The sequence below is a fragment of the Trachemys scripta genome, chromosome 1 (assembly GCF_013100865.1).
Source record: "Trachemys scripta elegans isolate TJP31775 chromosome 1, CAS_Tse_1.0, whole genome shotgun sequence".
Classification (NCBI taxonomy): domain Eukaryota; kingdom Metazoa; phylum Chordata; order Testudines; family Emydidae; genus Trachemys; species Trachemys scripta.
Genome location: NC_048298.1, coordinates 315,530,988 through 315,544,930, shown reverse-complemented (window position 1 = coordinate 315,544,930; position 13,943 = coordinate 315,530,988). Strand labels below are relative to the sequence as shown.

Below are 13,943 nucleotides of genomic sequence, written 5' to 3'. Positions count from 1 at the left end.
AAAGCTGGAAGCCCAGCCAGCACCAGCTGCCCAACCAGTGCTTAATTTGTGTTGAGGCTGAGCCCCTGCACCTCTTTCAATACACATTAAGCACTGGGGAGAGGCAGCAGGCCCTTTAGGTGATTGGGGGGAGCCCGCAGAGGTCGGGGTGCTGGGGGACTGGAGCACCTGTGGGAGCCAAAGGCACCAAAATACAAATTCTACCAGAGCACCATTTTCCCTAAGGCCTGACCTGACTAAGTGTATTCACAATGGGACATAGTCTACAAATATATTTTCCCTATTGAAGCCTTCACATGAAGATAAATCTGTCACATAGTATGTATGAGATCGTGTATCAGAACCAAGTACCAACACTGCAAAGAGCTATAGAGATTAATAAAACGGGATTTTTCAGCTTGGAAAAGGGACGATGAAGGGAGAATATGATAGAGGTCTATAAGATCATGAATGGTGTGGAGAAAGAAAATAAGAAAGTGTTATTTACTTGTCATAACACAAAAACTAGCGGTCATCAAATGAAATTAATAGGCAGCAGGCTTAAAAGAAACAAAAGGAAGAATTTATTCACACAATACACAGTCAACCAGTGGAACTCTTTGCCAGAGGATATTGTGAAGGCCAAGACTGTAACAGGGTTCAAAAAAGAACTAGATAAGTTCATGGAGGATAGGTCCATAAAAGGATATTAGCCAGGATGGGCAAGGATGGAGTCCTTTGTCTGTTTGCCAGACGCTGGGAATGGGTGACAGGGGATGGATCACTTGATGATTACCTGTTCTGTTCATTCCCTCTGGGACACCTGGCATTGGCTATTGCCCGCAGACAGGATACTGGGCTGGATGGACCTTTGGTCTGACCCACTGTGGCCGTTCTTATGTTCTTATCATCTCACTTCACTGAAAAGTTCATGCACATTCAAGAAGGCTTCACATATAACCTGGATGTGTCCACCTGCACCCACCCACCTGCATTTGTGGAGTTCAGTACTTTGACTTATCAAAACGTTCTTCAAACCCTAATGCAATCACGACCCAAGACTTATGAATCTGACCCAGGCCCTTTCTGGCTTGTGAAAAAGTTGTGAGCAACTGGTTCCACTCCTAACTGCAATAACCAATGCCTCATTCAGAGATGGAGTCTTCCCTTCCTCCTTCAAACACCCAATAATCTGTCCAACACCAAAGAAACCCACCGTGGATGCTTAAGTTCTACCCAGCTTTTACCCAGGGCCAAACCTCCTGTTCCTGACCAAGCTCATAGATAAGTTAGCCAAAGACCAACTTCAGGTTCATCTAATTGAAACTAGTATCCTGGACCTGGTATAATCTGGATTCAGGCCAGGACATGGGATGAAAACAGCTTTAGTGGCATTGATGAATGTCTGTCAGTAGACAGAGAGCAGACATCTGTTCTCACCCTCCTGGACCTCTCTGTGGTGTTTGACACTGTCAGGCATGCAATACTGCTGTCTCGCCTGACGGAGATGGCAGAGGTCCTAAGTAATATGCTAACATGGTTAGAATCATTACTGGAGGGATGCCCCCAACGAGTAGTGGATGGAAAACTGCAGCTTCACAAATAGACCCCTCAGTTGTGGAATCCCAAAAGGATCAGTTCTCTCTCTGGTCCTATTTAGCATCTAAATACAGCCACTAGATTAATTGGTCAGACAACTACATATGCCAGCAGTATGCAAATGAGACACAGCTCTTCCTGTCCCACACCACATACCACTACCATCAAGAGGGCCCAGTGTTTGGATGAGATTAGTTTATGGATGAAGAACTGCTAATTGAAGTTGAACCCAACCAAGACAAGGGTTATGATAGTGGATAGAGGAAAGCATTTTGGAGAGTTTGCAGCATCCTTTGGTTGATGGTACCACTTACAACTGGTCAATTCAGTCCGCAATTTAAGGAGTTCTTCTTCGAGTGCTTGCTCATATCAATTCCAGTTAGGTAAGTGCACACGCTGTGTGCACGGATGTCGGAACTTTTTCCCTAGCAGCTACCCGTCGGGCTGTGGAGCCCCCTGGAGTGGCACTGATATGGTGCTCTATATACGATCCTGCTGGCCCGACCCCCATTCAGTTCCTTCTTACCGCCAGCAACGGTTGTTGGAACAATGGTCTTTTGCTCTCAAGTGCTCCACTACTCCCTCGCTACTTTACTTATCTCTGTGTATAGTTACCCTATTGTTAGTTAAGTGTTAGTTTCTGTTATCTTTAGTATTAAGAATAGTGTTAAGTATAGTTGTTATCACCTGAAGGGGTTTCCCCCTTCAACAAGTGCCCTACAGGGCTCCGGAGCATGCAGTCCCAGGGCTTCAAACCTTGCGGTTTCTGCGGCAAGCCTATGCCCATTGGTAACCCCCACAACTCCTGTCTTCCATGTCTGGGAGAGGCCCATCAAGCGGATAAGTGTAGGATTTGCAAAGCATTTAAACCTCGCACTAGAAAGGAGAGAGACATTAGACTCAAACAACTCCTCATGGAATCTGCCCTCCGTCCACCTCAAGACCCGGCCCCGAGCACTTCAGTGCGGAGTGCCCCCCAGCAGTGCCAGATACAACGCTATAAAAGAACTTGGCATGCACTTCTAGGGCCCGGCGACCTCCGGGGGCCCAAAAGCACTCTCCCCGGTCTCACTCCCCGGCCACCCGTAAGAAGCAGACCACGGAGAAGCCTCCACAAAGGCCCAAGATGACAGTCGCACCCCCAACAGGGCACGGCGTGGACCAGGGACATAAGTCCAATACACTTTCCAGTCCCGCACGGGTCCCCACCCCCAAGGGGAGCCCCGCACCGTCGGACTCCCCACAGTTGCAGGTGGAGGAGGTCATGCTACCTCCACTCCTGACACCTATGAGGCTGCCAGAGGCCTCATTGAAATGACGGAGCCTAAGTCCCCAGTCTCGAGGCCTATACCATCTCGACCCCCGGCATTGCCAAGAGGCATCTGCCCCCAGACCAGCACCTCCGCACCGCTTTGAGTCCCGGCACCGCATCTACTCTATGCGCCGGTCTGACTCATGGCGATGGTCTGACTTGCAGCACTGGTCCCACAGCCCCGATCCTTGGAGTCGCTCCCGCTCGAGATGGTCATCGGCTGGCAGGTCGTGGTCCTGCTAGAGATCCAGGTCAAAGTCTGAGACCTCATGGCACCGCTTGAACCAGCACCGCTCCACGCAACAGCACCACTCCCCATCGCGGCACCGCATCTCTCCACGTCATCTCCACTCTCCATCACAGCACTGCACTCCAACCCAGCAGCGTTCTGCATCGCGGCACCGCTCTCCATCATGGCACCGCTCACCAACTTGGCACCAATTCCCAACATGGCACCGTTCATGGTCACACTCCCATGGCCGATCTTCACTGAGGTGAAGCCCGACCTCTCGGCACTGGCTGACCTCACGGTACCGATCCCCGTAACGGCACTGCCAGTTACTGTCTGGATCCCGCCACTCCGTGCAGCACCCATCCCACTCTTCGAGGGATGCGGAAATCTCCCTGACACAGCGCACCTCCCTTCCTTGACCATCCCGCTCCCAGTCACCCTCCCTCAGGTCGGGTGGGGCATCAAGGGCATCGGAGGTTCCCCAATCAGGCCTGGGCGGTATCGGACAGGACACTTCTGCACCACACTGGCAGCCCCAGTGGCAGTTCTGGACCCCCTGGGCATACCAGTAAGCACAGGGCGCCCTTCCAGGCGCCCCTCCACCTTCACGCTCTGGGTCACGTATTCCCAAGGCAACCATTAGTCGTCCTCCTCCGGATCCCACCCAACCGCGGGACCCAGCCCCACCCCCGGTGGAGGCTATACCCGGTACCCGGGAGGAACAGGATCCAGTTGACCAAGGGGTGGCTTCGGACCCTACCAGTCGCCTCCTCCTTGTCTTCTCCCGATGAGATGGTGGCAGGTACATCTACATCCGGCCCTTCACCCATGGACTACCGGGCATTACAGGACCTCCTTCAGTCCAGTCCCTCCTAACTCTAGGAGCAGTGGAGGAGGTACTTCAGGAGCTCAGAGGCAAAGGTTTCTACTCACACTAATTCCTCATTCCCAAGGCAAAGAGAGGAACTCAACAAGCACATTGTCAACTCAAAATTCAACATGGTCTCCTTGAGCATGATCATTCCCTCCCTAGATCCGGGAGACTGGTACGCCGCCCTTGATATGAAGGACGCTTATTTTCACGTTTCAATCAACCCATCCCACAGATGTTTTCTCTGTTTCATAGTAAACAAGACTCATTATCAGTTCATGGCTCTTCTGTTCGGCCTCTGCACAGCCCCCCGCGTTTTCACCAAATGCATGGCAATTGTGGTGGCCTTTCTTCGCTGCCACTATGTGCACGTCTACCCATACCTAGATGACTGGCTCATATGAGGTCTATCTCGCCATCAAGTAGAATCGCAGGTACAATTGGTCAGAGACACGTTTGACCACCTGGGCATTATTCTGAACGTCAGCAAGCCTGTCCTCGTCCCAACACAAGTGATAGAGTTCATTGGGGCAGTCCTGGATGCAAACCGGGCGAGAGCATTCCTCCCAGAGGCCCGTCATCTAGCCCTCGCACAGGTGATCAACGGCCTTTCCAACTTTCCCACCACCATGGTGAGACAGTGCCTCAAGTTGCTGGGTCACATGGCATTCTGCACCTACATGGTGCAACATAGAATCATAGAATACCAGGGTTGGAAGGGACCTCAGGAGGTCATCTAGTCCAACCTGCTGCTCAAAGCAGGACCAATCCCCAGACAGATTTTTGCCCCAGATCCTTAAATGGCCCCCTCAAGGATTGAACTCAGAACCCTAGGTTTAGCAGGCCAATGCTCAAACCACTGAGCTATCCCTCCCCCCTATGCCAGGTTGCAGCTCAGGCATGGCTCGCGTCTGCGTATCGCCCCAGCCGCGACAATCTGGACATGGTGCTGACCGTCCCGAAGCATATCCTCAATTCCCTGCACTGGTAGCTGGACCCCAGCTCGGTAAGTGCCGGGGTACCGTTCCACCCTCCCCAGCCAACCCTGACTTTAGTAACGGATGAGATGGCACTCAGCTGGGGAGCGCATCTCGGAAGCATGATACACAAGTCCTGTGGCAAGTAGAGGAATTAGCCCTGCATATCAACATCAAAGAACTCAGGGCAATTTGCGTTGCATGCCAAGCGTTCCTGTCCTAGTTGCAGGGCCACTGTATAGCAGTGTTGACGGACAATACTATGGCCATGTTTTATATAAACAAGCAGGGCGGAGCCCAATCATCTCCTCTCTGTCAGGAAGCCCTCCTACTGTGGGAGTTTTGTTTAGACCACTCCATCCTTCTTGAAGCCTCATACCTCCCGGGCATTCAGAACGTACTGGCAGACAGCTTGAGCAGACGGTTCCTCACACATGAATGGTCGACTCGTCCGGATGTCATCCACTCCATCTTCCGCAATTGGGGGTTTCCCTGAATTGACCTGTTCGCCACGTGGGCCAACAGGAAGTGCCCAACCTTTTGCTCTTACCTGGGTCACAGTCAAGGCTCAATTGCAGATGCCTTCCTGATTCCATGGTCTGGCCAACTACTATACGCCTTTCTGCCATTTCCTCTCATCCACAAGGTGCTTCTCAAGGTTCACAGGGACAAGGCGGACGTCATCTTGGTGACTCCAGCTTGGCCTTGCCAGAGCTGGTAACCCACAGTCACGGACCTGTCACTTTGGTCCCCAATCCGCCTACCTCATCTCACAGAATCACAGTCGCCTCCTCCACCCAGACCTACAGTTCACCTTATGGCCTGGAGGATCCGTGGTTAAATCAAGAGGCGCTCGCCTGTTCGGACCCGGTGAGGCAGGTACTCCTACAAAGCCGTAAGCCTTTTACTAGAACCGCTTACAAAGCAAAGTGGAAAAGGTTTTCTATCTGGTGTGCCCAACGGCAGGTGCTCCCTCTCCAGGCTTCAATCCCGTGTATCCTGGACTATCTGGTACACCTAAAAGTTCAGGGCCTGGCATTCATTCTCTTAAACCTTGCAGCTATTTTGGCTTTTCACACGGGCATTTCCGGGCAGTCAGTGTTTGCACATCCTATCGTGAGTCATTTTCTAAAAGGACTGGAAAAGATCCATTCCCTGATGAAGCCCCCTGTCCCGGCCTGGGATCTTAATTTAGTCCTGACTCATCCTATGGGTCTCCTTTTGAGCCTCTAGCCTCCTGCTCACTACTCTACCACTCCTGGAAGGTCACCTTCCTGGTGGCCATCACTTCGGCTCGTCCAGTTTCAGAGCTACAGGCTCTCACGTGCAAGCTCCCGTATACCGTTTTTTCATAAGGATAAGGTGCAGCTTAGGCCCCATCCAGCCTTCCTACCAAAGGTCATATCCCGCTTCCATGTCAGTCAGGATATTTTCCTGCCGGTTTTCTATCCAAAACTGCACGCCACCCTCTGTGAGCAACAGCTGCATTTGCTGGACGTTAGGAGGGTGCTTGCCTTCTACATAGACCAAACAAAATCATTCCGCAAAACAACCCAGTTGTTCATCACTCTAGCGGAGCGGATGAAAGGTTCGCCAGTCTCCTCCCAGCGGATATCCTCCTGGATCGTGGCATGTATTCGCGCTTGCTATAACATAGCGAGGTCCCTCCGCCTGTTGTCACAGCGCACTCCACGAGGGCGCAGGCCTCGTCAATGGCCTTCCTGGTACACGTACCCCTCCAGGACATCTGCAGGGCTGCCACATGGAGTTCAGTGCACACCTTCATGTCGCACTACGCCATCGTTCACCAATCACGTGATGATGCAGCCTTCGGCAGGGCGATTCTCCAGTCTGCAATACCTTGACTCCGACCTCACCTACGAGGTAAGGCTTGGGAGTCACCTAACTGGAATTTATATGAGCAAGCACTCGAAGAAGAAAGAACTGTTACTCACCTTTGTAACTGTTGTTCTTCGAGATATGTTGCTCATATCTATTCCATTCCCCCCCATCTTCCCCTCTGTCGGATTAGCCGTCAAGAAGGAATTGAAGGGGGGTCGGGCTGACAGGGTCATATATAGAGCACCATATCGGCGCCACTCCAGGTAGCTGCTAGGGAAAAATTTCCGACATCCGTGCACGCGGCGCGCGCACACACCTAACTGGAATAGATCTGAGCAACACATCTCGAAGACCAACAGTGACAAAGGTGAGTAACCGTTCTTTCTCTTGTATTCCTCACTAACACTGAGCTCTCACAGAGCAGCATCTACCATCTCATCTTATCCTGGAGGGCAATGACATGGCCTCAGTTATTGAAGTCTTCATCACCTCATGGCTGAATGTCAGCAATGTGATATTCCTGGACATAAAGCATTCAACTGGGGCTGAATGCTGTAATACATCTCCTCAACAATACTGGCTACAGAAAACACATCAATCCTGTCCTTTGCTCTCTACTCTGGCTTCCTATAGAATTTTGAATTAAGTTCAAGATCTTGGTCCTTATCTTCAAAGACCTCAGTGGCCTGAATCCAGAATATGTAAAAGACTGCCTAAAGCTCCAGGATGAAGACTGTGTCACTAATAAAATGGCTGTGAAATGTGCTCCTATAGGAACTAAGGACCATCACAAACTACACCACCTTCCTCTCCAAGTGCAGGACCCATTTCTTTGACCTTGCTTTCTCAAGCATAAACATATAGCAATATATATAAATATATATTCAGAAAATTTTCCTAAACACTCCACTGCACACATCTCTCCCCATTGCAAGAGGAGAAGAGAACAATGACAATATTAACAATTCTCCAGTCATCGCATGTAATCTTGAGTTTACAGATTCATTAAAAATCCTTGCCATGGGGCTTGCAATTTCACATGCCAGTTCCTTTAATATTCTTGGATGGAGATTATCAGGCCTTCTGATTTGATCCCATTAGGCTGTTTGAATTTGGCTTTCACCTTAGATGTTGTAATTTCCACTGTCATATCCTTCTCATTAACCACCATTCCACTTCCCCAAGCTCCTCATTACCCTTATTAAAAACTGAGGCAATGTATTAATTTAGATGTTGAGCCATACATAGATTATCTTTAATTTCCACCCATCCTCAGTGCTTAGTGGTCCCACTTCTTCTTTCCTTATTTTCCTTTTATTTAAAAGGCTAAGAACCTTTTACTATTGGTTTTAATTTCCTTTGCAAAGTCCAGCTCTGCTTGGCTTTTGGCAGTACTCACTCGATCCCTACACTTTCTAACCTCCAAGAGGTAGCTTTCCCATCTTCCATTCCTTGTAGGCAGTCAGCTTTCTCTTAATAACCTGTTTGAGATGCTGGGTCATCCAGTTTAGTCTGCAACTCTTCTTTGTGAGGTTTTTCCCCTTGCTTGGGGTGCTTCAGATAATTTCTGTAACTTTGACTTCAAGTAACTCCAAACCTCCTGCACATTCATATCCTGGAGTTTTTTCAGTCCAGTCAACTTCCCTAATTCCCTAATTGTTTTAAGTTTGCTATTTTAAAATCAAGAACCCTAGTTGCAGACCCATTTTTGTTTATCCTTCCATTTAGTTTAAACTGAATTAACTCATGATCACTCAATCCAAGATGGTCCTCTATAACCAGTTTTTCTGTGCGGTCCTCGCTACTTACCAATACTAAATCTAAAATGTCATCACCAGAGGACTGCCTGCTTCTCAGGTGCAAGATAAAGGCAAAGTTGCTGGTTGGTATGAGGAAAAGAGAGACTTATCTGAGGAAGAAAAAAAACAGCTGTCTGTTAGGGAGTAGGTAAAGATTTAAGATCACGTCAAGAAGGACAACGTCTGTGTATTAGTCAATATTTTGAAGAGGTTAGGGGCTCCTTGGCAAGAGAAATCTGACTTTCAGCCTCTTCATCACAAAGAGCAGAACAAAAACATATCTGAAAATATATGATAGGAGTTGGCTTTTTGAGCAAATATGACTGGCAGACCCTGGCACACTCACCAGTAAACTCCAGTTTTTGTCATGTTGTGACATTATTTCAATTTAGTATTGTAATCAAAGAGCTTGGACTCTGATGTTCAAAGAAATGTATGTTAACTTAATCTGAGATCCCTTCCTCATTCACAAACATGCAGATTTGCAGCCTCTTAGAAAAATCACTTGCAATTTTTCATGCATAGTAAAAAAATAAAATAAAGTAATTTTATCATATCTTAAAACAGTATAAAACTGGTGGGTTATATTAGTCTCACAAGAATATAGGGCCTTGTGTTGTTCTCACATACATTTACAATAACTCTATGGCTTCAGTGGAATTCCTCCTGATTCACACTGGTGAAACTCAGAGCAGAAACACACCAATAGTGTTCCTATTGAAAACTGGTGACAGTGTGAGGAATGAGATCACGGAGCACTTTATACCAATACTTTTGCACCAATATTGTAACATTTGCTTGGGAACAAACAGTCCCTAGTTTAAAATGTAACTAGCCGTGAACAATTATTCTAGCCAGATCCTTAGCTAGTATAAATTGCAATGAAATTTCATCAACTGAAATAACCTGAGGATCTGGGTTCATCCTCTCTTAGACAGCAGCACATACCAGGACATTAATGTAATTATTACTATCATTCTTGTGATAAATATATTTATGGAAATATTCTTCAGTACAATCCCATAAACAGAAATAGTGTTATCAGAGTACATTCATTTCTCCAAACTGATAGCCACTGTGACCAACTCACAAAATAAATTAATTTAATTTTTTCCTCCTAATATGCACATAAAGGCACTCAAATGGTAAAAGTCCAGTAACAATTATGGATGAACATTTGGTAATCACCACCACCCCATGCACAAGGCTTGTTACCCTGTCAAAGAAAGCTATTAAGTTCGTTTGACATGATTTGTTCTTGATAAATATGGAAAGAACAGTTTATTCCATTTGTTCCCTGTTTGTTTTGGTTTTTCATTTCAGGTGGAAAAGTTACAAGCTCTCAATCCACTTTACATGCTCTCTCTACTTCCTCGACATCTGTAACATTGCTCTTGGCACTGATGGTCCCTTCCACCTCATGGTGAAGACTGCAGACCTTTTTTTTGTTGTTGTTTGTTTGCTTTAGCTTGATGACACCAATGGATGGAGCTTTATGTTCATGAAGAAGCTGGAACCCTAAGCAAATGCCTAAAGACCCATAGAAATACACATGGTGCACTTAGAGGAGTGTTGGAAAAATGATAAATGATTCATCAGGTTTTCTCTTCAGTTTTTGTAGATGTCCTCTGTTTGGGGAGGGGACACTTACTGGCCCAACAGAAATATGCAGATTGTATGTAATAAACTTTTGTAAGCAAATGTAATTTCTGTCAAATGTACTTTACTTTTTTAATATGTTTAACTTCGGTGATCCCCAGTTGTGTGCCATTAGTTGTTTAAATAGTGGTGTCTAGTACAGTACATTGGTTTTGTTTGTTTGTTTGTTTTTAAATGAGTGAAGTTTGATAAGGACTTTGAATCTAGTGCTTTTGTTGCTTCCCCTAAGGCTGTCTGCTCACAGTGACAAGGCAGTAGAAGAGAAGAAAAAGAAGTTCAGTTCTATGGCCCACTGGATAAGTACAGGAAATATTTTCTGGAAAAATGTATGAATATATATTGAATTAGCAAAATTTGTCAATCTGATATTTTGAAAGCACTCCCGAGAAAGAGAACAGAGCAGAGAAGAAGCCATTAATTTTATTGCAAGGTAAACTGGAAATGACTGAACACAAATTTAAAAGGAAATAAATAATTTCTATTGTTTTTCATCAAATATTGTATAATTTAACTGCAGAGGAAATAAATGTTTATTTTTAATAGAAAAATAAATAATCTAAATTCATTAACAGTGCATATAGCAGTTAAACCACCATTGGGCATTTAATCATAGCATACAGTAGTTGCTAAATGAGCAAATAAAAGGAATGCAAGGAGACAAATCTGCTTTTTTCCTGTCAGTCTTAGATCTTATTTTTTTAGTCCATTTTTGTATGGTACTGTACTTTCTATCTTTGGTAATTAAGCTAAAGCTGAAGTATATAAGAATGCATATCATGGAGAGACCATAATATTTCATGGATTGTAGTCATGCAAACATGCAGAGTTCAATTAGAATATGTTTTGTGGAATGTTGTGTCCCAAATGACACGTGGGTAAATAAGAATTATCAAGCAAGATTTTCCAGTTGGCAAGGCTACTGGACCTTCTTCTAGAGCTCACCAGATAGAGACTGATTTTATAGGGACTGTGTGCTAACATCTTTAATCCCAGCCGTTCTTCTGCTGTATCAGTCTTTTCTCCACTCTGTAATCAGTTAGGAGGAGTCCCCATTCTAGATCTAAAGGCCTTTCCTCATATTGGCACCTAAGCCAAAATGACCCCTAGTGTATATGGTGTGAGTGTGGGTGGGTTTGTACAGTGTGGTGTGTGTGATGTTCTCAGCGAGGGGACTTTTTATTATCGTGTTTTTAGGGACTGTGCCCAGGATGAACTTTACCTTGTTTGCGGTAATCAAGTGTGTTGTGCTCAAATCATTTTATCAGGAAAGTCCTGGTAGCATAACTCTTATAGCTGATTCTCTAACTCTTTTCATAGAGATCTAATTCAGGCACTGGGTTCTCTAACAAAAATGCTATCACTTTGCTTGCTTGTCAGCACATTCGAAATGTGCCATTTCTTACACTTTTAAAATAACAGCCAGGGAAGCACCATAGCAGAGCAGATACTCAAAAGTTGTACAAAACTGAATGAAAGATAGATTTTCATTTTTTATCTTTTTGAACATTTTACAAAAATATTTTCTTCAAAAGCCGTTAGAATCATTTTCTTTGTTACCCACTGAGAATTTTAAAGGTTCTATTCAGATCACCCCAGAACCAGGTTTTAAATATTCTTAGTCACCATATTGCTAGGAGAGCAATGATGAGACAATTATCTGAGAACCAAAAGTTTTGAGATAAAAGACAAGAAAAGGACTTCCTTCAACAACTTCTTCTGAAATAACTGTTTGTGGTCAAAGAAAGGGGGGTGGAATAGATTGCATGCAATGCACATTGGCTTCTCTGCCATTGCTGATAGAGCAAGTTGAAACAAAGCAAATGCCTGCTATGGGTTGCAAAACAGAAGCATTTCCATTATGCAAGAGAGCTTGCATGACCAGGCTCATGTTTCTAAAGAAAAATCAGCATCAATAATGAACCAGAGGGCAAAATTTCCACATTCTAAAATTAGTCAAATGTAATTCCCTCTGTCTGTACACCAGTGCAGTTCAATCAGGGGTATTCATAATCAAAGGAGTTATAGTCACCATTGGTGGAATTCTAGTCAAACAAATTTCTGAATACACTAAATGGATATGGTTGATGACAAGTATCAAAGTCTGGTGTGGATAAATAGATATAAGTACATCTACTTATATCTAGATCAGTAGCATCAAAATAGTGGTGGAAATATGGAACACATCTTCAGGTCATGTAATTGTATTGCAGGGACACAAGGGGACATGTTTTATATTCAACATAAACAGAATATGTATTTTGCATCTTAAATATATTAATAAACATGTTTTAAATGTTTAAGTATCTATGTATTACATATTTGTTACTTTGCAGAAAGCAATGTGTCCTTATCATGAGTCATTAATTTTTAGCTGCAAAAAGAGTTTTCTTTTTTTTTTTCTTGAATGAGCTTGTAACAGGGCAGTCACTAAAAAGACTGTATTTTTGTATAACATCGCAAGAGCTGTTTTGAAAATAAAATAAAAAAAAATAATCAAAGAAATTTTGTTTGCAGCCCAAAACAAAGTTACTGTCATGGCCCATCTCAAAATGTTAGCTATATTGTATACAATCTGTATATATACTATATATAATGGTATATACTATGTGAAAGACACAGTAAAAATAATAGTTCCTGTGTACTGTTCTTGTAACATTAGACCTTTTTAATAAATAATTCTCTTTTTATTGACTTTTATCTTATGTCCTATCAGCCTCTGAATAATATTTATTCAGGATAGAATGCCCAAAATATTGTGGATTCTAACAAGGACAGTCACTTGCTTCACATGTCTTTCAAGAAGAAAATAGGAATCAACAGTAGTGCATCTGGAAAATCTGACCAGTAAAATCAAAAGATTTTTTGATATGATGCCTTTATAATTTCAAGCAAATGTTAACCTTCTGGCATTGTGTAACTTTGTATTTAAATACAAAAAAATACATGTAAAGCTACATCAAAAACCAAAACAAGTAAAGTAACAGCTGTACCTACCAAACATTACAAAAATAATTTGTACTGGAAATTAGATTGTCTGAGACACAGTTTTTCTTTTTTTTTTTTACTCATGAAAAAGAGATAAGTTATAAGGACGCCACCAAACGGGATTCCAAGCATATTGAGACATGAAACATTTTTGGTTATCTTTGGCATGTACATCAGGCTTTGAGGTGTCACAAATACCCCTTAGGCACACAGGCACAGAGGTGTCTCAATCTTTTCATGTTACATTGAAGAGCCTATTTGTTTTGTCTTACACTTGAAACATTCTGTGTGAAAAAAGCACAAGAAAAAGTATTTTAAAAAAAAAAACATTTGTCTTTTATTGAAAAAAAATGTAATTATGAAAGACCTCAAGTGCTTCTGTACAATTATAGCATGTCCTTTGCCTTTTGATCATTTGATTTAGGGTTGTTTTTTTTAATTAACTTCAATCATTGCTTTAGGAATAGGCTTGGCAGAATTTGATTTTTATTTTTTATAATTTCAACATCTATCGATGTCTATTTGTAAGCAATTTTTTTCTATTTTTATTGATTTACTCTTCACAGTTGCAGGAAATTGGGGTAGTATGGACAATCATCCTTTAATAACAGTAGATATTGAGATTCAAAAAGTTAAAACTTTATAACTGTTAAACTAAATAAAACAAATATCCTTAAATCAAGCAACA

General features: G+C 43.8%; 1 protein-coding gene across 3 annotated transcripts in view; it reads left to right on the top strand.

Annotated features, from left to right (window-relative positions):
• The window catches only part of CNTN5 (contactin 5), a 987,313-nt gene extending 974,346 nt beyond the window's left edge, over positions 1 to 12,967 (top strand). For all 3 annotated transcript variants that reach the window (XM_034758906.1, XM_034758905.1, XM_034758907.1), the window contains one exon: positions 9,935 to 12,967. In XM_034758906.1, coding sequence (XP_034614797.1) covers positions 9,935 to 10,038 — 104 coding nt within the window. In that variant the 3' untranslated portion in view covers positions 10,039 to 12,967. The remainder of the gene's footprint in view (positions 1 to 9,934) is intronic.
• The last annotated feature ends 976 nt before the right edge of the window (positions 12,968 to 13,943 follow it).